This window comes from Mustela erminea, chromosome 15 (genome assembly GCF_009829155.1).
Source record: "Mustela erminea isolate mMusErm1 chromosome 15, mMusErm1.Pri, whole genome shotgun sequence".
NCBI lineage: Eukaryota > Metazoa > Chordata > Mammalia > Carnivora > Mustelidae > Mustela > Mustela erminea.
Genome location: NC_045628.1, coordinates 65,357,783 through 65,380,364, shown reverse-complemented (window position 1 = coordinate 65,380,364; position 22,582 = coordinate 65,357,783). Strand labels below are relative to the sequence as shown.

The 22,582-nt window shown below is 44.6% G+C and overlaps 1 protein-coding gene across 1 annotated transcript in view; it reads right to left on the bottom strand.

The window, feature by feature from the left end:
* Nucleotides 1-6,503: 6,503 nt before the first annotated feature.
* Nucleotides 6,504-22,582, bottom strand: part of FOXO1 (forkhead box O1) — a 99,122-nt gene continuing 83,043 nt past the window's right edge. Inside the window, exons 2-3 of the mRNA XM_032314322.1 lie at nucleotides 10,314-11,668; nucleotides 6,504-9,864 (exon numbers count right to left, since the gene is read on the bottom strand). Coding sequence (XP_032170213.1) covers nucleotides 10,331-11,668 — 1,338 coding nt within the window. The 3' untranslated portion in view covers nucleotides 6,504-9,864; nucleotides 10,314-10,330. The remainder of the gene's footprint in view (nucleotides 9,865-10,313; nucleotides 11,669-22,582) is intronic.

Below are 22,582 nucleotides of genomic sequence, written 5' to 3'. Positions count from 1 at the left end.
TAAATGCTTCCAGCCTGTCCTAGCCAGGGTTTTGAAAATTATTCATGCTTTTAACGGAGTATCAATTATTCAAGACAGAAAACAGAGTCAGAAGGGAACTGGAACCTTAAATAACACTAATTTAAAGTATAGCCCATAGGGCTCGAAGAATTTTGAGATCTCCTAAGATACATTTAAAGGGATCAATGACATTTTCTATTCAGGTTATGTCTTATAACAGCTTCAACAGTATTTCTAAACAAAATGGCCAGACCTCAGGAAATGTCTCCTTTTTACCAAGTCCTGGGTTTGGTAGGTGCGGTGAACTGAAGTAGGAAAAACTTCTTGTTTTTCAAAGGAGAAAATCACCTCCCTTTCAAAATATTTTATTTCAAGAAATATTTGAAGATTTCAAATTAATTTCAAAATAATATTCTTAAAAATCAGGATGCAAAAGTCCACGTATTTTATCTAATTCCACTTGGTAGGGGGAGAAGTGGAGACCACCCAATGCCACAGCAACAATTTTTAAGACAAAAATTACAAATGACAGCTTTTACGTCTTTTTCAGGGGAGGTTCTATGAAAACACATCAGCAACTAAGGCTGAACAGTTGCCCGCCCCCCCGCCACCCCAACCTGTTTTCTAAACTGACACGGATTGGCACAACCCGTAGCTACAGACACGCAGCTTCCCTTCCAGGGGTGGCGGTAAGCGGATGCATGGGCATTATGTTCTTAATGGCAACTTTGGAGGTAGGTGATAAATACAAGGAACTGGCTCTGTCCCCTGAGCCCGGAGAAAAGCCATATGGAAAGGCAGGGTTTTGCAACCCATAGGGACCACCAGCTGGAAAGAAGGCTGATGATCTCTTATAGATATTTCATCATGGCTCCTTTCCCCTCTCCCGTCTTTTTGAGCTTTTCCTTGGTTGAAGAAAGCAAATAGCAGTTCCAGACCTGTCAAAATACCTTGGGCTTCTTGGTCTGTTTTTAATGTGTTGGAATGTTGGCAGACGCACACTGGCTCACCAAAGAATGCCTTTGGCTGTGTCTGGTGGTCAAGTGTACCGGCCAGTTGCTTTCGGCTCCCTGGGAGCTTGGTGATGACCCAAGTGAGTCAGGCCTGGCTCCGAACTTCTTTTTAAGATGGCTACGGGGCTGCCTTGGACTACGAAGGATTATTATTATTTAGCTAGAGCTCATCACAGCCACACTTGTGTGTGGGGAAAGAGCCCTGAAACTCAGCTAACCCACCTGTTCAAGTAAACCCCCTGAGAGGGGAGGCTGGGGTAGGGCTGAACGGTAGGGAAGGCTTTGAGCTGTACCTTGCTTAAGGAAAGGAGAAAGACATTCCCCCCAAAACAAATGGTCCAGCAGATGAAAAGGCTGGAAAGAAGGCTGGAAAGGACCTCATCTGCCTGGGATTACACTTCGACCGTCCAGCCCAAGGCAGCTTCTTCCGGGGGCCCTCATTGAGCTCACCCACTGGAGCTCTGAGTACATCCACTGTGAAGGGAGGACTCCGGGAAGCAGAAACCGAACAGCAGTTATTCATGGGTAGAGTGAACATGTAATTAACCACCCAAACCTGAAACCTTCAGAGTGATAAGAGCAACAGTAACAATTATGCCGGGCACAAGTTGCCCAAGCCTGTCTTGGGCAAACTAGAATGTTTGGTCACCCCAATTTCTGGAGCCCTGTGTGCCAGGCGTTGTGAGGGGGTCTTGACTCGGGTCATGTAATTCCCCCGCTCACTCCAGTAAGCAGGTCCCTAAGTGACACACCTTGAGTCAAAAGCAGAACTGGCATCCTTTTGCATTCCACTTCCAACTCCGGAAACTTTTTCTTCCACCAGCAAGTTTCAAAGCCTCTGTTGATGCTTAGGGCATCCAGCTACCCTCCTGTGTGCCCTTCCTGGCCACTGATAACCAGCTGCCACGTGCCTCCTGGTTTCTTCCCCAAATTAAAGGCTTTGGCACTTGAATTTGAGACTTCCTCTGCACCCCAGGTGTTGCTGCCGTCCCTTTCGTTGGCTCTGAAGTAAGTCTAATGTGCACGCCCCACGCGACTGCCAGGCCTCACCTTCCCCTGACCTCATCCCCCCTAAGGCCCGTACCTGTACCTCACAGCAGCTCAGTCACCCAGTGCCCCGACCACACCCTGGGCCTTGCCACCACTTCCTGTTCTGTCTGCCCTATTCCCACTCTACCTGTTTGTTCTAGATAACCCAAACTGCCAGTCCTCTAGTGTCTTCATTACGCTGTCAATATTTAACCTGCTCTTTGGATGCCTGGATATACAGAAGTTTATTGTGAATTTACTGCCATGAAGGATGTGTAGCATACAATTTACAAACAACATGATATACCATACTCTCTGGTGTAAATTCTGTCAGGCCAACTGATTCTCACAAAATGCTTTCATTGACATCTGCCCAACTCTTTCATCTGGTGCCAACATAGGACAGCGTTTCAGCCCGGATTAGGTGAGTGGACTTGCATCTCAACGGACTCTCTTCTCAATAAATGTATTTCCCCAGTAAATTTAACTGATACGATTTACTGTTAAACTATTTCTTACCCCCATTCAAATTATATTCATTCAACTGAAACTGTTCGGCTTCAGCAGAGCAGAAGCACACCAGGAAATGGTATTCCCACCAGACAGACACAGCCACATACACACCTCAAGGGCAGACAAGAGTACAATGTAGTACATTAGGACAAAACTCTTTAGTGATGAGTTTTGAGCATTTACTACTCTTGTTGTTCTTAATATAACTTACACTACTAAGTTTATTTAATTGTAAATAATGATGGTATTTAAAAATCAGCTCTCAATGGGGTGCCTGGGTGGCTCAGTCAATTGAGCATCTTACTCTTGATTTCGGCTCAGGTCATGATCTCTGGGCCTGGACCCTGCTTAAGATTCTCTTTCCCCTTCTCCCTCTGCCCCTCCCCCTACTCCTTAAAAGAACAAGAAAAAAAAATCAGCTCTCAAAATCCCTGCAAATTTAAGCCCCACTTCTCATGAACTGGAGGGTCAGGCTCTAATACCTCACTGCGGCCTCCACAACATTGGGCCTTCCCCTGCTCCCCTCTCCCTATCACACAGGATGGTCTGAAAAGAACACATGGAATTGGCGTCCTCCACAGTCTACTGGGAAAACATGACTGGAGTGAAGTTAAGGTCAAGCAGCCTAAAAGTCTCTCAATTTTCTTCGTATGGGTACATGCGAATCTTCTTGAAGACCAGTATCAGTAGTCTGTATTGGGCACTTAACAGGTTTACAACTTACTACTTACCAAGTGCTCCCTTCTCAAGTTACCAAGGAAAGAAAGGCCTACCGACTCCCTTCGAGTATGGATCTGGCCAACTGTCTGCACCCACCCTGCCTGAGAGATTGAAGAGTGCAAGTAAAGAATGCAGAGCGAAGATGGAAAGGAACCAAGTGGCTCTCCCACTCATCCCGCAGTTAACGCTGACTGTCCAAAAGCCCCATTAAGGAAACACATCCCCAAAGCCTACTATTACCTACACTGACACCAACTTACATGTACAAGGTCTTTCTCCCCGACACAGGAAGCCATCTGCAGACATTACCTCATCCCCTAATCCTTGCATCAAACCTGGGAGACAGGTAGTAGAAGGTAGCCTCCACTTTGCTTATCTGTGCGGCAATCACTTCGCAGGCATCAGAGCAGATCACACTCTTCAAGCCTACTGAGCGTCCCCGACACCAATGGGAAGCTCTGCTCTCATTCTGCAACTGAGCACTTAAGTGCAGGACAGACCTCCCTTTTGCCCCAACGCATCAGACAGAGAGAAAACTCCAGCTTAAAATGCTCCCCTGTAAGCCCTACTCCAAGCAGCGGTCTCAACAAAGGTCATCTCCATGGGCCAGACATTTTCCTATGGTTACAACTCCAAACATGTTTGCACAAACTCTAGCAGTACAGGTGCCCAACATGGTTCCCAGGCTACCATCCACAACTTGTGAGTTCTCTGCGAATTCTGAAAAATTGGCTGGTGGGCGACTGGAGCTCATGGAAGGAATGAGAGGTAAAGAATGAGTAGCTGAGCTCACAAAGCTGCCCTCTTTCTTCCTGGAGGATGTAAATCCTTATTTCCCACCAGTGGTTTCTGGTGCAAACAAGACTTGCACTTTTGGAAGGCAGAAAGATGGCAAAGGTACTAAGGCCAAGAAATTTCATTTGGCCTTTGAGTTCACAGTGGACTGGGAGGCTGGGGTACGGGAGAAGACTACATCCCGCCACCAATCAGTTAAGAAAAGGTGGCCCCAATCTCCTTTCCTGGAACAGACACATCTTCTCAGTGTGGAGCCTCCCCCTTCACAGCCATACTGTCAAAGCCAGGCGTCCGTACCACCAGCCACCTGTAGTAACTAGCAGTTCTCTTGAACTTCTGGATGCCTGTGCCACTTTGTACCTTCCTCCAAAGGACCCGGACACCTTCAGCTCACACCACAGCTGTCCTCATTTCACATCTGGTTTCCTCATGTGTCACCCACTGCCAGTGGGGCTCCCTGCCTTCTTTCTTCTCTCACACCACCAAACATTATCTTCCTTTCCATTCCACAGAAATATCATTTTCCAGCTTAAGGAAATAGAAAAACATCCTAGATTCCATGTATGTAATTTATCACAGTGTAAACTTTTTAAAAAGATTTTATTTAGGGGCTCCTGGGTGGCTTAGTCAGGTAAGCAGCTGGCAGCCTATGGCTAAGGTCGTGATCCCAGGGTCCTGGGATCAAGCCCCAAGTCGGGGAGCCTGCTTTCTCCCATTCCCTCTGCTTACTTGTACTATGTCAAATAAAATCTAAATAAATAAACAAAAATAAAGATTTTATTTAGAGAGAAAGAGAGCAGGGAGAAGAGTAGACGGGAAGGGTGAAGGAGGGGGAAAAGACTCTCCAGCAGACTCTGCCCTGAGTGCAGAGCCTGACCCCACGACCCTGAGATAATGACCTGAGCCGAAACCAAGAATCAGACGCTTCACTGACTGAGCCATCCAGGTGCTTCCATCAGTGTTTTACACTAAAATAATACAAGAGCAAATTGGAGTAAGGCACCTGGCATGACCACACCCTCATGGTGGAAGGTCATGGCCCTACCGGGCTACAGGCTCACAGCATAATGAGCACTAAAAGATCAAAGCTCAATGCGCATGCAATGCGTCTACTTCGGAGACTGCCACTTAGTGCGATACAGGTCTCAGGACCCTCCTCCGCCTACCCAACCACTCCAACCAGCATGCCTTTAATGAGCCCATCACTGTTGGGGGCCAACTCAAATACCAGACAAGAGCTGACGCAGAGCCCTTCAGGGCGGCAGGTCCACTGGTCAGGAAACAATCCTAGGTACGCTTCCTGGTTCTACCGTCAGCAGTCTGCTCGCAGAGGGAACAGGGTACGGCCCAAGAAGTTTCTCCTTTCACCTTAAGCGCCAAGCTCCAGCCCTGGGCTGCCAGAAATCCTGCTGCCCTGCATCCTCTCATTAAGTGATGTTAGAACTTGGGAACTGGTCTCCATAAATGACACGAGAGGCAGTATTCTGTGTATACGCAGGGAGGGTTATGAGAGGAGCCTGCCAGCTTGTGTTCTGACGGTATGATCAGGGCACTTCTCTGCATTTGGGCTAAATCAGTTTTCAAAGTGATCTGTGTGTGAGCCCCAGGGTCTGGGAGTAAATGCTTTTTATCTGTTCTACATTCCGACCTTTCCAGCTATCATGTGTTTTGAAGGGTTCTATTTGCTAGAAGCAGGGAAAACCAACCAACCAAACCTGAAAGCTGGACTGACCTTCTGGTGCTAAAACATTATATACATTAGAATAACCTATCTCCTTGTTGCTACTCTCATTCATTCATTCACTTGCCTTGTAAATGAGTCAGGAGCAAGGAGACAGCGCTTTGTCCTGGTTTCAAAATTGTAACCGTATTAATCTAGCTCATTCCTCACCCATTTTCTGAATAAAACAATCATATAAACCTCCAGTCTGTGGCCACTTCAAGGACACAATCCTCCGCCTTCAGCAAGGGGTGCGAAGTAGGGACAGGAGCCACATGTGGCCCCAGAAAGCCACTGCTCCCTCCACACCAGCTAACGTCTGCTCGGTGCCCTCCCAGCCAGGCCCCTTCTAACTTGCCCTTTTACCTTTAGCACACTCTGTTTCGACACGAGATTTAATATGCCTAGGAATTACTATACAAAATGTAGTTTCAGACATTCCAAAGACAAAGTACTCCAGGGCCACTGATTATCAAGAATTTTTACTTGTTTGACTCTTGGGGCTTCAACTCTTAGGGGGACGATTTCCTGCTGGCATCCCCTCACCCCACCCCCCACACCAAGGAAATACCAGATTTGAAGACACCATGGCACTGGGGCTCACAAGGTTTAACTCAAGCAAAAAAACAAAAAACAAAACAAACAAAAAAACAACAAAAACCCACTAATAACAGAGCTTATTCTGCACAATTAGTAAAGAAAGACACCAAACCATTTAAACATAATTTATGTACATTTATGGCTTTATACAATAATAGCAAAGATTGTTCTTGTGTCTGTAAGTACATCAGCATCATCAGGCACTTCTCAGAGAGTCTCGGAACAGGAACATGGAATCCGCACTGTTACTGAACTCGAGTAGTAAAATGCGGGAGGGCGTGGCCGCATCCTGACGGACTCCTCTGGCCACCTGGCCACCATGCCAGGCTGTGCGCACCGCCCTAGAGGAGGAGGCCAAGAGTAATGCAAGGCTGTTTTGTTTGCATAAACCACATAGCATTTTTTAATGAATGATTACTCCCAAACCAAAACCACAAGAGAAACTTCTCATTTAGAAGTCAGTTATAAATTAAGCACTCTTAAGAGCTGAATGTGAGAATTTCAAGTAAGTCTGGGGGAGGGAGAGGGGTCTTGGTGACATATACCCAGCAGTTGTTGAACAAGTCCAAATTGTATAACTTTTGGAAACTTTTTTTTCTTTCCCGTTTTAAGTGTCCTTCTCCTCTTCTTGGTACGTTCCATTGATTTACTGCCCACTGGGATACAACATTTGCTAATTAATTTAGACTGTCAGTTTGTTGAAGCAGAATTTTGCAAGTAATGCATCTATTACCTAAATATATTCCATACGTCTATATTACGGAAACAATACTTTATATTTAAAATATCAGAATAGCTCTATAATACAATATGCTTTTAATAACAGTACAAACCAGAGGAAATAAATCAAACAAGGCTGCATAGGTGATATCATTTGCACATTTCACAAAGCAATCATGTACAATAACTGATATACTAATTACTCCAGAAAGTCAGTATTCGTACAGAAAAAGAATTACCAGAGGTCACATGATGTATGTTTTCAAAATAGACAAGGTGCCTTTCACTGGACTTCACTGTACCCCAGAGAGATACCCAAGACTTATGTCAGAATCTCGACACAAAGAAAGAATTGGAAGGAAGGAAAAAAAGATATTTACATAGACTCAGGAGGAAGAAACATCTTTTTAAAAGTTACTCTAGGATGTAGTAAGATTTTAAGAGTGATTTCAGCTGTAGTTGCCTCTTTAATGAACAAATGGGGGATTCTAAGGCTCGTTGTATGAGGGCACAAGAGGAGGAGAGAAGGTGGACACAGAACAGGATTGGGAACCCAAGGACTCTGGCACCAACGAGTTCTATCACATATGCAGAAGGCACTGCTTAGAGGAACGATGGTTTCCAAAACCAGACATATTTTGGAGTGACCAACGGTGAAGATGGCTGGAGAGGAGGTTATTCAATGAATTTTCAAAATAGCAGAAGTCACAGTGGGAAGCTTACAACAGAGCTGGCCTCGTATAGGAAATCTTTCAGGAACAATTGTGTTCTTGTTAAACATGTAGGAAAAACCAAGCCAACAGATCCAAAATTCACATGCAAGACAAAGCAAGTGAGATCCAGGCGAAGTACACAGAAAGAGATCAGAGCCCTCTCAAAAATGCAAGAGGAACACTTTTGTACACCTGCTCCTTTTATTGTGCTGATTAAGGGCATTCCACATGACTTGAAAATACTGATGGGATGCAAAGCCAATTATCCTGGTCTGTCAGTTATAGGTAACTGCAAAATATTAAAACATAATGACAAAGAATTATAGCTGAGGTTGCTAAAGGCTAAAGAAATCCCCCAATTTCTAACTTACACTAAGAGCTTTGAAAATAAATTCAAGACAACTTACAGCTGGTTTGTCGGGTTTTCCAATTAACTGCCCCAATTTTTTTTAACAAGCTCTAGTCCCTTTGGTAGCCATCTGCACTCAGGGACACGGATGTGTTCTGCACATCAGTAAAGTCCTATTTTAAATTTTCCTCCTTCTACCTAAATTTCCACAGTGCGCTACGTAATCTGCAGGACAGAAGGGAGGGAGGGATAAAAGTGTTTGAGTTTTAACATAATCCTTAAGAGGCAGAGCTACAAAACCAACCTCCACCTACACCAAAATAAAAGCACAGAAGGATGAGGAGAAACATTTGCTGAAGCTCAGCGCAGAAAGGTTAGGTTGACCCCAACTCCCGGTTCTGAGAGAGGAGTATGAGCACGGTTTTAGACGCAAGACTCCCTTTCTGAGCCACAGACATCATCACGAGGCCCCTCGGGAGCAACTGAAGGAACACAGCACACAGGCATCTAACAGAGTTCACGGGAAAACAGGAGCAGATGGGAGTTTTTTCAAATACATACATTTAAAAAAGTATTAAGTTCTCCTAGACATGAAACGCAAAATGTCTGTAACTATACATCACTCTCCTGCCAAAACAGAGCCCGAAATGTTGAGTATGCAAGTACTAATTACAATGATTTTAAGATTAGTCAGAAACACCGCGTAGCATCCCAAAGTGTACAAACCAGTTAAACATGTATAAAATTAGTACTAATCCAGTTAGAAATACAAAATGAAAATTATGGATGCTGCCTCAAATATCTGGGATTCCACAAATTTACAAGCAGACTATGTAACAAAGTAGACTCTAGTTTTAAGAAAACATTACAGTTCAATATCTATTCCAAAATGATCTCAAGTCCCAACGATAACATCAAAAATCATTTATCTGGAAATTAGAACCATTTAAATGTTTGTACAAATTTGCAAATAACAAAATAACAAACAAAAAAAAAATAGAAAAGACCTGTACAAGGCTGGCATTTAATCTACCCCCCCCTCCCCAAAAACGTGTTTGACAAGTCCATGAATTCAGCAGACTGATAACAGGCTATCGGTTCTCATGTGAATTGTGTGGCTGTGTGAACAGGCCCAAAGCTATTCCACGGAGGCCCAGGATGGAGAGCTTGGTTCTCTGTGGTTCATCTGTTCAGCGGAACACAGGTAGTACAAACGAAAGTCTAACTTATCAAAGACATGAGAACATCACAGTATTACAAAAGGAGTATAAACTTTCCTTGGACCAAATGGATATATTAAAAAACAAAAACAAAAACAAAACAAACAAAAAAAAAACCAAAAAACACACAAATACAATTCTGTAGCTACTGCTTATGTACAAAACTTGAAAGCACACCAGGATTCAAACGTCTTTTCTGCAGTTATATGGTGTAGTGAGTTTGGCACTTCATTGTAATGAAATTTCCAATGGCACAGTCCTTATCTACAGCAGCACAGAACCTGCAAACATCGGGCAGACATCCTGTACAGGAAAAGTGTCTTCGCTGCCAAGTCTGACGAAAGGAAAAAAGAAACTTTTTTTTTTTTTTTTTTTTTTAAATCAAGAAATGAAAAGGAGGGGTGAAGGACATCTTTGGACTGCTTCTCTCAGTTCCTGCTGTCAGACACTCTGAAGTACTTTTAAGTGTAGCCTAGAAAAAACACACAATGAAAATACAGCCAAATTAAAATCAATTCAATTTAACATATTAGAGTGACAGACATGCTTGGGGGTAAAGCTAGAGCTTTCTCAACAGCTCCAACATCATTTGGGGGGGGGCATTCAACTTAAGAAAAAACTGCAGTAGTTGATTTGCATCAAACATATTCACTTATGGAAGAGCTACTAAAAAGATGCAGCCATCTAACTGTCAGAAGAAAATCTTTAAAGCAGTCAAAGGAAGCTTCCTTATGCTTTAAAAAAAAAAAAATTTTGAGCTGTAAAAAGGGCAGAGAACGCATGCTAAAAGATGCCTCTCTGCAAGGAATAGCCAGCTGACATCAGAGGAGGCCCAACTGTGGAAGATACACGGCAAGTTACTGTGTTCCTCTCTTTCAAGCTCTGGCTTCAGAAGGTTTTTTGATAGTGGGGTGATCTTACCTGTTCATAACTCACTCTTAGCCTGACACCCAGCTATGTGTCGTCGTCTTGACGCTGTGTGGGAAGCTTTGGTTGGGCAACACATTGTCAAAGTTAAAATCCAAAGTATCTCCATCCATGAGGTCGTTCCGAATGATGGACTCCATGTCACAGTCCAGGCGCTCAATAAACATGCCGTCCAAGTCACTGGGGAGCTTCTCCTGGTGGAGAATGCCCATCCTGCCATAGCCATTGCAGCTGCTCATAGAGGAGTAGGCCCCCAGGGTGTTCATCTGCATGGGGTGGGACAGAGGCACTGGTAAAGCTGTCTTCACTGGGGCCAAACGGTTCATACCCGAGGTGTGGGGCATGGTGTTGACCGCGTGGGGCAAGGCACGCCCATTAACTGCAGATGTTGGCTGGCTATGTCCAGGGTGAGTGTGGGAGCTGGGGTTCATCATTTTGTTGTGAGAGGCCTGGCTGCCATAGGTCGACATGACCGAATTAGGGCCCATCAACACATTCTGACCAAGGACCCGGCTGTTGGGCTGGGCGACCCCAGGATCAACTGCTGTCATAATGTCATTATGAGGAGGAGAGTCAGAAGTAAGCAACTCCTTCAAGAGTCCTGGCGCACAGTTATACTGATTCATACCTCCATAGCTCGATTTGTTGTCCTGAAGTGTTTGCATAGGCATTTGGGGCAAAGGGCTCATGCTGGACTGGCCGTATGTGTATTTTTGGTAGTTTGGGCTGGGTGAATTCAGACTGGTGTTTGGCGGTGCGAATGAGTAGCATGGTGTCTGCTGCATCATGGTGCCAGGTGAAGACTGGGTGGAAACAGTTAATGGCGTTGGTGATGAGAGAAGGTTGAGATTATCCAAAAGATTTTCCATATTTTCAGGATTGCTTATCTCAGACAGACTCGGTAGAGTAGACGCCATCTTTGCAGCAGATGGCGGGTACACCATAGAATGCACATCCCCATCTCCAAGATCATCCTGTTCGGTCATAATGGGAGAAAGTCTCCCACTAATAGTACTAGCATTTGAGCTAGTTCGAGGGCGAAATGTACTCCAGTTATCAAAGTCATCGTTGCTGTGAGAGCCAGGGCTCGCGGGCCACTTAGAAAACTGAGATCCTGGGCTGTCCCCAGCACCCTCCTGGCCAGACTGGAGGGATGCTTTCTTCTTAGCAGCCCGCCCCCGGCTCTTAGCAAATTTACTGTTGTTGTCCATGGAAGCAGCTCTTCTCCGGGGGGATTTTCCACTCTTGCCTCCCTCTGGATTGAGCATCCACCAAGAACTTTTTCCAGTTCCTTCATTCTGCACACGAATGAACTTGCTGTGTAGGGACAGATTATGGCGAATTGAATTCTGTAAAGCAAAACATTACGTTAGAAACACAATACTTCTCCAGTTGGAATACCTACTATTCAGTATAGGTAGACAAGTAAAAAAAAAATTTTAAGTGTGTGGTACAGATTTCAATCCATACAATCATATGGGTTCTGAACTTCACTATGAAAGAGCTCAAACCAGTACAAGAGAAACAGTATCTTATCTTAAAAACAGCATGTGCATCTTACTGTAATGAGGGGACAAAATTAAATAAGCACTATTATAGGCATCTTTTATATAGCTATATTTTATAAGGCAATTACACGAACTGGTTTTAAAGCCACTTAAGTTTCTGCTTGGCTACAATGCTATGCAAACAGCACTCCGTAACTAAGTGCTATCAAAAACCCTTCCTGTTCTACCATCCCTAAAACTACTGCCAGTTCTCTTCAGACTGCACATATGCCATTTACACAAGTGAGAAGTTTTATATTACTGAGCCCACATGATTATGGAAAAGAAAGAAGTGAAGCAGGGTATATTCTTAGTTAAGAATTAAAAGCCTAAAAACTAGTTAGATCTAAATTCCTTTCTATTTTTCAAATCCATTAGGCAAATACAGGTGAACATAAGACAAATAGGATTGTATTTCTTATTTTAGAAAGTTGAACTGCCAAAAAGGGGGAGAATTTAAATGCCAGTGTTGTTCACCAACCCCCTCTTCCCCAAAACAACCAGTAGTACATGCCAACTAAATGAACATCAGTCACTGCATCAGAGGTCAAGCTCTGTCCAAAAAGACCCCCTGGGTCAGGAAGAAGCAGCGTCGGCAGTACAAAGTGCCATGCTTCAGCCGCTAAGTACAGGGGCTCCATGGTTAAATCATGCCACGGGTATGGCTAACACAATTAGTAAAGAAAATCAACTTGACTTTAGGAGACTGCTTGGCCCCTAGTTGTCTTAGGCTTCCTTAGCTATAAAACAGAGATAAATAATAAACCCACTTAGGGTTTATGCGAGAGATTGAATGACAAGAGTTTATAAAATGTCCGATGGTGTCTGGCACATAGTAAGCAGTTCCCAAGAAGTAGGTACCAGATCCCAACTTTGGGGGCTCAAGGATATTGCCAATCTGAACCCTGCTCCCCTCTTCCAATTCACTGGGAGTGTGGGTTGGAGCTTAGCGGTAAGGCAAGCATACACCCCCACAACTCCAAACATACAGGAGGCCAGAGACCGTCTCAAGCTTGGGCAAAAGCAGCAAAGCCAGGCTGCAAACAATGAAGACCCAATCTGATTCCTCTAATGGATGGGTGGTGAGACTGCCAGCACCTGGGGAGCTCCTGGGACATAAGGAAAAGAAACAATGGGTTCCAAAGGAAGGATTCCAAGGGTCTCCTGTCCCTTTTCTTGTAGCTTTTTGTTCCCCATATGGAACAGGGCACACAGCAGACCCTTCCTAGCTGCTCATTCAGCAGCCTCTGTTATCAGGGCCCTGAGTCCAGGTCCAGAAGGATTCTGGGGGTCCTAGACACCTGGGAGCAGGGCCTGGTGCATGACTTCCAAGGCTTCCCTGGCACCCTCTGCCAACTGGGAACAAGGCTTAGCAGACTGAGCCCCCTGGACCTCTTCTGGCCTCTCTCCCCGACCACAAGAAGGCTCTGGCTGGATCGTGGTCAGCTGGGGATGCAGCCACAATGTCCACATCCTTCTGCCACCCATGTGGGATGTAGATGCTTGAGTGCCCATCGCTGTGCCGGAAAGCCTTTGCACAGCAGGACGAGGCAAGGCTTCAACAAAAACGATGAATTCAAGTTCTTTCTTATTAAAAAGAAACTGGAAACAGAGAAGAAAAATAAATCTCCCTTTCTAAAAAGAGATGTGAAGTCTAAGTAGAGTAAGGCCAGACAGCCAGGGCTGAGATATCCCTATTTCAAAATGCCCTCTGACCCTCTGTACTACATTCCACCCAAGAATTGCAACAGAGCAGCGACATGACAAGCCCTTCTGCCAGTGCATACCATCAGTGTGGGGCAGACACGGGGCTTCTGGGCTGGACGCCGCCGGGGTAGGTGTGCAAGTGGGTAGCAGCCAGTCTCTTTTGTTCTCTAAACTTTCCCCTTCCTTCCCATCTCCTGACCTATCCCCAACTCCAGTCAAGCTCTGAGGAAGACTTTAAGTACATAAGAACCCCTAAAAGAGGCCAAGGACTACATTTCTACAATGGTCTATTTTATTCCCAAAGAGTCTCCAAACCCTGCAGACGTATCTTAAACACACACACCTATGTATGCTCCAAGAGCCACAGCCTCATCTCCGGGGCCCACTAACACCACCAGCACACCAAGTTCTAAATCCGTCCTGAAGGAAGCAGGGCCGGGGATGGGGGTGGGGGGGTGTAGACCTGGAAGGGAGCCAAGCGCTCCGCCCCTGTGACATGTTCTATAGAGTGGAAGTCTGGACGTTTGCACAATATTCCATCATGACTATCTTGTTCTTGGAACACAACAGACACACAGATAAGCCACACGAAATCTCTGGAGGAGAGGAAGCTTGACTCCTGTCCTTGTCACATTTAGTTAATGATAAAGGGGGAAGATCCTCCCAGATAACGGCTTCCTGGCTGTCTGCACTGCCTGAGAGGGTGGTGCAGCTCTCCAACACACGATAATTACATCAGATCATTGGGACTGCAATTAGGGGACATTTTTAAGAAGACTGTAGAATGCGTAATGATGAAATCTTTTAAAAAGTTTAGAAAGCATTCAACTAACTCAGGTGGCACATACACTAACTCACGACTAAGACTCAGACCTACTTCCCCCCGCCAAAAAGGGGGTCCACAGCAATCCCTTACTTATCAAAACATCACGCTCCATATTTTTCTAAGAGGACATTTCAGGTCGCTCTTTGAGTAACAGAGCTGTCTTCTAACTTTGCCAACAATTAGAAAAATTTTTTTTCCAAACAGGAAAAGGTTTGCTGTGCAGGGCTTGTTACAAAAATTCCTGTTTTTCATACAGCCAGCGGGGCTCTGGTGGAGGGGGCAGGGGCGGCCAATAGGTAAAGCTTGTAAAAATGTGTGCTGCTATTAACGGTATTATGTCTGCAGATCCCTGTGGGACACAGCCATGGCTGCGGGAACCATAGTGCTCCCGTGAACCATGCAGCACAGCCACACATGACTGCTGGTGCTTGGAGCTACTCAGCTCTTGATGAACGAAACAGTACCCGAGGAACGAGGCAAGCTGTGGAAACAGAAAACTCGGGCAATGCAAGCCACTTACCCAAATCCTGAGTTTTTAACATGACACCATTCGGGTTTTTTTCCCCCACAAAAAGACACATCAGCAAATTTCCTCTCCACCAGCTGTATTTCCCTGCAGCCTGGGCTTTTTACTAATGCTGAGCTGGATTTCCTCTGCACATACCCTCTCCGCAGCCGGCTCCCCAGACTGTGCCCCCAAACAAGGCAGCATGTTCTTCTTGGGAAGTCCCACCTGAGATCTGAGGAACCCAGTGGGTCGTGTTGGGGGCAGGAGCAGCTGCACAAGGTATGTGTTCACTGTTCGGCCTGCTTCTAACACCCAGGTGCTCGATTTCATGAGCTCTATGGATTCCAAGCTGCTTAAAGGCCAAGGGCTGAAAGATGGTTTTATTTCCTAACCTGAAAGCTCCTAGAAGATGCTCCGGGCATGTGCACGCACAAATACACACGCTTCGCACACAAGACAAACAACGCATGTCTGTTGACAGTTGTCCCAAACTCATCACAGGGAAGACGTAATGTCTTACACGTCTTTACCCATCTGTCCATGCACCGATTCATGGCAAATAACATTTGTTGGGACCTATGTTGTGCTAGGTGCAAGGAAGGGCAAGAGAAGGCATTAGGCAGAGTCTGCCCTCTAGGTGTTTTATGATCTATGATCTACCTGGGGCAAGAACAAGTCCACCTGAACAGCCACTTGGGACAAAAAATGATGCACAAACAACTGTCCAGGTGCACTGACATTGTCCTGCCAATGCTCACCACCACCAACCTCCTCCAACTGCTCTCTCAGCCCACACGTCCCTCTCTTCTGGAACCATCCCATTCTAAGGCTCTCTGCTCTCTGACACAGGACCTTGTTTACTCGCCACAATTACAATTCTGCTATGTGTGGTCCCTAGAGGGAAGGCCTGGCTCCCCACTACACTGTAAGCTGCATGAGCTCGGGCCCTGGTCTGTCTTCTCATACACTGTATCCTCACAGCTCCATCACCAAGAGGCACTCAAGTATCTGTTGAATGGGTTATGTTAATGGGTTCTGCGTTTACAGGGTTGTTGTGGAGATGAAATGAGATAACACATGTAAAGTGCTTACCTCAATCAGTGTTAGCTGCCGTTATTATTAGGATGATGGTACCTACAAAATTACACTTCTGTGTTTTATTTTTTTTAAAAGATTTTTATTTATTTATTTGATAGACAGAGAGAGATCACAAGTAGGCAGAGAGGCAGGCAGGGGGCGGGGGGCGGGGGGAAGCAGGCTCCCCGCTGAGCAGAGAGCCCGATGTGGGGCTCGATCCCAGGACCCTGAGATCATGACCTGAGCTGAAGGCAGAGGCTTAAACCACTGAGCCACCCAGGCGCCCCCACTTCTGTGTTTTAAAGACTTATCTATATTATAACCATTGGTCTTATTTATGATCATACCTTGCACTGTTGCCACTAACATAAGACTTTTACATGTAAGGTACTGGAAAAATAGACCAATTTGGGGTAAGAGCTAAGACGTTTTCTCTGCACTAGATAGTGTCTCGAGTGCTGTGGACAGGTGTTAATAAGGAAGGAATTCAGATATCAAAGCTGGTCGATTACTACCCTTGCCAGCAAGTGTCATGAGAACCCTGATCTTCTCAAAGGTGTGGACACCGAGGCTTGCATGTGGGCATCACACACGGCTGTGGGCTTGCCACGCTCTGGGATAAGCCAGCGTGTGATGGGGAAGCAGTGGCAGGGATTACATGGGCCACAGGCCACAGTCCACAGACCACAGTCTGGTATCTCCTCAGGGGTGGTTATGACTGCGCCCTGCTGGTCCTCTGCCTCCCTGGCTGGAATTAAGCTAGGCTCTGAGGCTGGCCCCTAGAGACCCTGAGGACACAGGCCAGGAATTGCCCCTCTCTAGGATGCTCCCAACCCTCTGTCTAAAGCAGTGATCAGAGAGTCACTGAAGCACAAGCAAGAAGAAATCTTCACACTTTTCATTTACTTTTTTTTTTTTTAAGATTTCATTTATTTATTTGACAGACAGAAATCACAAGTAGGCAGAGAGGTAGGCAGATAGAGAGGAGGAAGCAGGCTCCCGGCTGAGCAGAGAGCCCCATGAGGGGCTCGATTCCAGGACCCAGAGATCATGACCTGAGCCGAACGCAGAGGCTTAACCCACTGAGCCACCCAGGTGCCCCACTTTTCATTTACTTTTAAGTTTTTTATTCATTTTAAATCTATAATTGCAAATACGTTACATAATGTATGCGATGTATTGTTGTACTACAAATTAATAAATGGAACATTGGAGAGCGTATGTGATTTTTACAAAAACATTTAGACACTCCTAGTCTATTATAGTAGGCTTCTAGTCTACCAGAAGCCTGAATAAAATCTAGGGAGCAGACCAGCCCCAGAGTCAAGTCTAGCAAACTGTTTGGCCCCCCAGACCTGGGTTGAAGAAACGGTCTAGTTTAGCCCTTGGTCTACGTCCCCCCACCACCCCTGCCCTGCCCCGGGCTCCTTCCTGACCACTTCTCTGTACCCTAGACCCTCATCATCCTGAATTCTGCCGTCTGACTTAGGCTGGCTCCATCTAGCCTCTCCACTGGTGTACGTGGAGACCATCACCTCTTGGCCATGGCTCTTGCCGTCACTCTACTTTTTTTCCTGCTTGGCAGTTCTAAGACTACTCTGGTCTTTGTGTTTAACCAAAAAATAAAACAAAACCATCAACTTAAGACGGCCTTCATACTTTATGTCTGAATTTTACTTTATACACAACTGTTTTTAAAACCTCATCTGGGGGCGGCTGGGTGTGGCTCAGTGGGTTAAGCCTCTGCCTTCAGCTCAGGTCATATCTCAGGGTCCTGGGATTCATCGGGCTCTCTACTCAGCAGGGAGCCTGCTACTCACCCCCCACTGCCTGCCTCTCTGCCTACTTGTGCTCGCTCTCTCTTTTTCTGTCAAATGAATAAAATCTTAAAAAAAAAAAAAAAAGTCCTCATCTGATCCCACACTTGGAAGATCATTATAAAGCAGATATTACTGAACCTGTTTTAGAAATGGGAAAACTGAGGCTCAGAAAATGAACTGTCCAACCAGGATTCAGACCAAGGTTTCATGAGTCTGCATGTAGCAGTGCTGCCAGCTAGAAAACCCACCTCCCTGGCTCCTCCATCAGTAAGAAGAAGCAAAAGAACATACTTAAGACTAAGGTTATATGAATGCATCTTGAGGGAGTGGAAATAATTCTGCTTACAAAGACCAGTTTCCAAAACTAATTTTCTGCCTCACTGGATAATAAATTTACAAACTATGATTTGCTTTAATTCTAATGGGTTACACTTTATGGCAGAAAAGCATAGCAGCTAAGTGTGAACTTCAGGTACCAGCAGCACCCTGGGGAAAGCGTGTGTAAAGAGGCTGTGGGGACCCAAAGGAAAACGGAAAGGCCCCAGGGGCCCCTGCAGCCTAGAACTGCCCATCACCCTGCCACAGGGTGGGTGTGAGCAACAGTCACCGAGTCAAACAAAAAGAACTTCAAACTGAGACACTGGAACACATGACTAAATGAACTTGTTGTTCTAGAAATTCTAGAAATTCTTTCAAAATGCTAGACAAACCAGATTTTTCCAAAAGCATTTTATCTAATTTCTGTGAACTCTGCCATTGCATGTAATTGTTCTGTAGACTCCCAGCATGGACTTGCCTCCCTCCTCCTGCTTCCTCTCTTTTACACCATCTCTTCCTGCACTTCTACGAGTGAAAACAAACTAAGGAGAAAGTCGGAATAATCTGTATTCAACAGAGTTCCCATTAGAGTTGCTAATAAAACAACTTTGTAAAATAATCCATTTTGCCTGCAAACAGAGGGAAAACGTGACCATTTGCCAACTGTTCTTTTTACAAGTGACGTCAATAGACACGCTATCAATAGCCAGCATATAGATTCGACTTTGAAAAGTGTTGTAATAAAAGATTTGCTGTGAATAGCTAATCTACATGCTCACACATTAGGCTCCAGCAGCATTCAGCTCTTCTTCCAAAAGGCTGGCATCACTGCCCAGCAACCGATCCTTCTTGTCTGGACACCAATGCTCCCATAAGCCACTCTCCCCCAGGGTCTGCACTGAGGAGGACTCAGGTGTCTCCAGTGAGCCCAGGGCTGTGAAGAAAGGACTCACAGCCTCATAGTATTTGCAAACTAGAAGGCACTGGGAAGATCATCCGGCCTAACATCCCCATTTCACATTAGGGAAAAGAGAGTTCGGAAAGATTAAAATGCAGATGAAAAATTTATGAATGTTCATTTACAAAAAGCAGAAGCACATGGGGCTTTACTCCGAGAAGAAATGTAGAACAAGTATGAAGAACGTGCACCGTCCTTCCCCTAGCCAAGCCAATTCTTAGCTATAGATTCTCAAATGGCTACAGATACACATTTAGCTCTAAACAGCTTTCTCTGACTCAAATCATTCCAAAGAAGGAAAATATGACTACATTAGAGAAGCTCCAGCAAAAAAAAAAGCATGTGGGAGATTATGCTCTCATGTAAAACACCACCAAAAAGACAAATGTAAGAACTCATGGGTACCCTTAGAAGTTTCACGTTTGCGGGGAAGCACACAGAGAGGCAGAACCCAGGGTCAAGCTGACTACCAGCCCACCCTGAGTGAGTGCCTTGATCTCGCTAAGCTTCAGTCTCAGTCTTGCCATTTGTGAAACAGTGATTACACAGGATTGTCACACAGGATGCTTAGGGACTGAACAGCAGCATGTGTATAGAAAGCACTTAGTGCACCCCTGGACACAAAGCTGAGGAAATAAAGGTTGGCTATTTTGTGATAGGAAGCAAAGGGATATATAAACAGGAATTTTAAAGCTATCGTGAATGGCTACAACTTGATTAAAAACCATTCATCACAAACTTCCTGTTTAACAGGCTTCCTCAGACTTGTTTCCATGTCCTCACAACTGAACTATAATCCTTCTCTTACAGAAAAATTGTTTTCGCCCCTTAAGATTTTAAATGCAAAAATGTGATTCTTTAACTAGTCTGTTCTGTTGGCTTTTTGGATAACCTATGTCAGAACACATGTGTGCCCATGGGGTTGTTCAAGGAGACAGACCAGCTGATTGATGACAGATTATATTCAGGAGGGCAATTATTAGAACAGTGCTCTTTCTCGTTCCTTCTCACAGAGGTCACTCACCACCATTTACTTTGCTGAGAAGAAACCCTATAACAGCCCTTCAGAGGTGGGGGATTTCACAAACACACTGCAGAACAAAATATCTGTAAAAAGGTAAGCTAAACGTGAATGGGACCACAGTACTAGTAAACAATGAGGGAAGACAGGCACTCCCAGCCTTGAAGGAAGGACAAGAAGAAACCTTGCAATGCAGAAAACAGATGACCATCTGAGGATGTAAGACGATGCTTGCCTGATCTTTGACAAGCTCTCATATTAGTCAAAAGCCTAAATATTTCAGAATAACATGCCAGCCAATAACCTCAATGGTTTAGGATTTAAGAACAAATCTTCAGGGATAGAACAGAAAATTTACTTAATGATAACAAAACTCTCACAAGCTTTGATTTTTCAGAAGGTCATGATCAAAAAGAAGCAAGTGCTTCCCCTTGCTGTGTCCTACAGCAAAACCCTGTATCAAAGAAAGTTACTGTCTTAGGAAGAAAGGGTAAAGCCCCTAATTTTCAGAACATGAAAGGAAAATCTTTCCTATACCATTTAACGCCCATGTCTTACACACCATCAGAAACTAGGAACCCCAAAATACAAAACTCCAAAAAATCCAGGTAAGATTGAAACCTTAGCTATAGCTATAGATACAAGCATCTTTTCTCATGTTCCAGATCATGGAGTGTTTATCTTAATCACTCTCCTTCTAGGACTTCCATAAATGTTGCTAATGTGGACCCCTGTTTTAAGTCTAGAAAACAGAAATTACCTCAGGCTGTCATACACTCAGGCCAGATCACCACAAAATCCAACAAGGCCACTCTCAAGTGAGTGTCATCAATCCTGGCTAATTAGGTCCCAGTGGTGGACAGAGAGAGACTAAATTTCATTTAGCTAGAATTCTCTTAAACGTGTGTGTGTGTGTGTGTGTGTGTGTGTGTCTTTAAGGGATCTATAGGCTAACTAAGGATTTCAACATAGAACTTGTTTCTCTCAGGATTAATTTTGTTTCTGTGCAGCGTGTAGGCATACCTGGCAAACCTCTAACCCACCTCCTTCCTCAGGGAGACATACAGACCAGGCTTTGGCAAGTGAGAGCTTCAACTCCCCAACCTGCCCATTTAGGTGACCTAAAGGAGCCCATCCTTTCTCAAACTTTTCTATTTTCCAAGATTGGTCTCTGAGCGCAGTGTGGAGCTCAACCAGGGGCTCAGTCTAATGACCCTGAGATTATGACCTGAGCAGAAATCTAGAGTCAGATGCTTAACTGACTGAGCCATCCAGGTGCTCCTGAAACTCCAATTTAATTGTTCTGCTCAGAATACGGACTTCTTGCTGCTGCTGCCTATGACTGCCTCAGACACATAAGGCCGCACCACAGCATAATGTTAAGAGGAAATTCATTTGTTGCTGAAGTGATCCTGCTGTTTCCTAATTAAACTTTTTGTCCACTTTGTAGGCTATACCATTTTTCGCATCCTCAATGGCTCTACAAATGCTCTGCTTTGCAATGCAATTAACTACCTCTGTATTTGGCTACCAGAGTAAGGTAAAATAAAAACAAAGAACAGTTTGAAGTGGCGGGGGTGGGGGGTGGGGGGGGGGGTGGGAGGCTGGGTTACCAGGTGGTGGGTATTATAGAGGGCACAGATTGCATGGAATACTGGGTGTGGTAAAAAAAATAATGAATACTGTTTTTCTGAAAATAAATACATTAATTTAATTTAAAAAAAAAAGAACAATTTAGAAGTTATTTTCTTCTGATGAGTAACACAGATTAGGCATAAAATGAAAACAGCACAGTTTGATCAATTTTCAAGTTTTCTAAAGTTATTAAAGGACCAAAGTGAACATTAAAATATATTGTTGAGGTTAGTGATGAGTCCATCCAATTTGTTCATGTTAGGTGAAATGTTTATTCTGGTTATGTGCCCCAACTCTTGGCAAGAGCTGATGAAAAACTTTATGAACTGAATATAAATTCAAAGGCAAGAACATCAAAACTTTGATGGATTAAAATCTCTAGAATAGGGGCACCTGGGTGGCTCAGCCAGTAAAGCGTCTGCCTTGCTCAGATCATGATCTCAGGGTCCTGGGATCGAGCCCCACATCGGGCTCCCTGCTCGGTGGGAAGCCCACTTCTCCCTCTTCCTGCCGCTCCCCCTGCTTCTGCTCTGTCAAATAAATAATTAAAATCTTCAAAATAAAATCAAATCTCTAGGACAACAACCCATCCATAGAATATATGATCTAGAATTATTTTTTACCCTAAATATGTTCACTGCCTGGAAAATCTAGGGGAAAATGAATCCACTGAATGCATAATCTATCTACCCAAGAACTGCTACTCTTAGTGCACAGAATTTAGAAGTATGAAGTCAAAGTGTCTTTTTTCTATTTTGGAACTCAAATATCACAAATCCAGATTACAAAAAGAATGGAAAGAAACTGCAAAAATAATATTCTGAATTATATACTATCTACAAAATA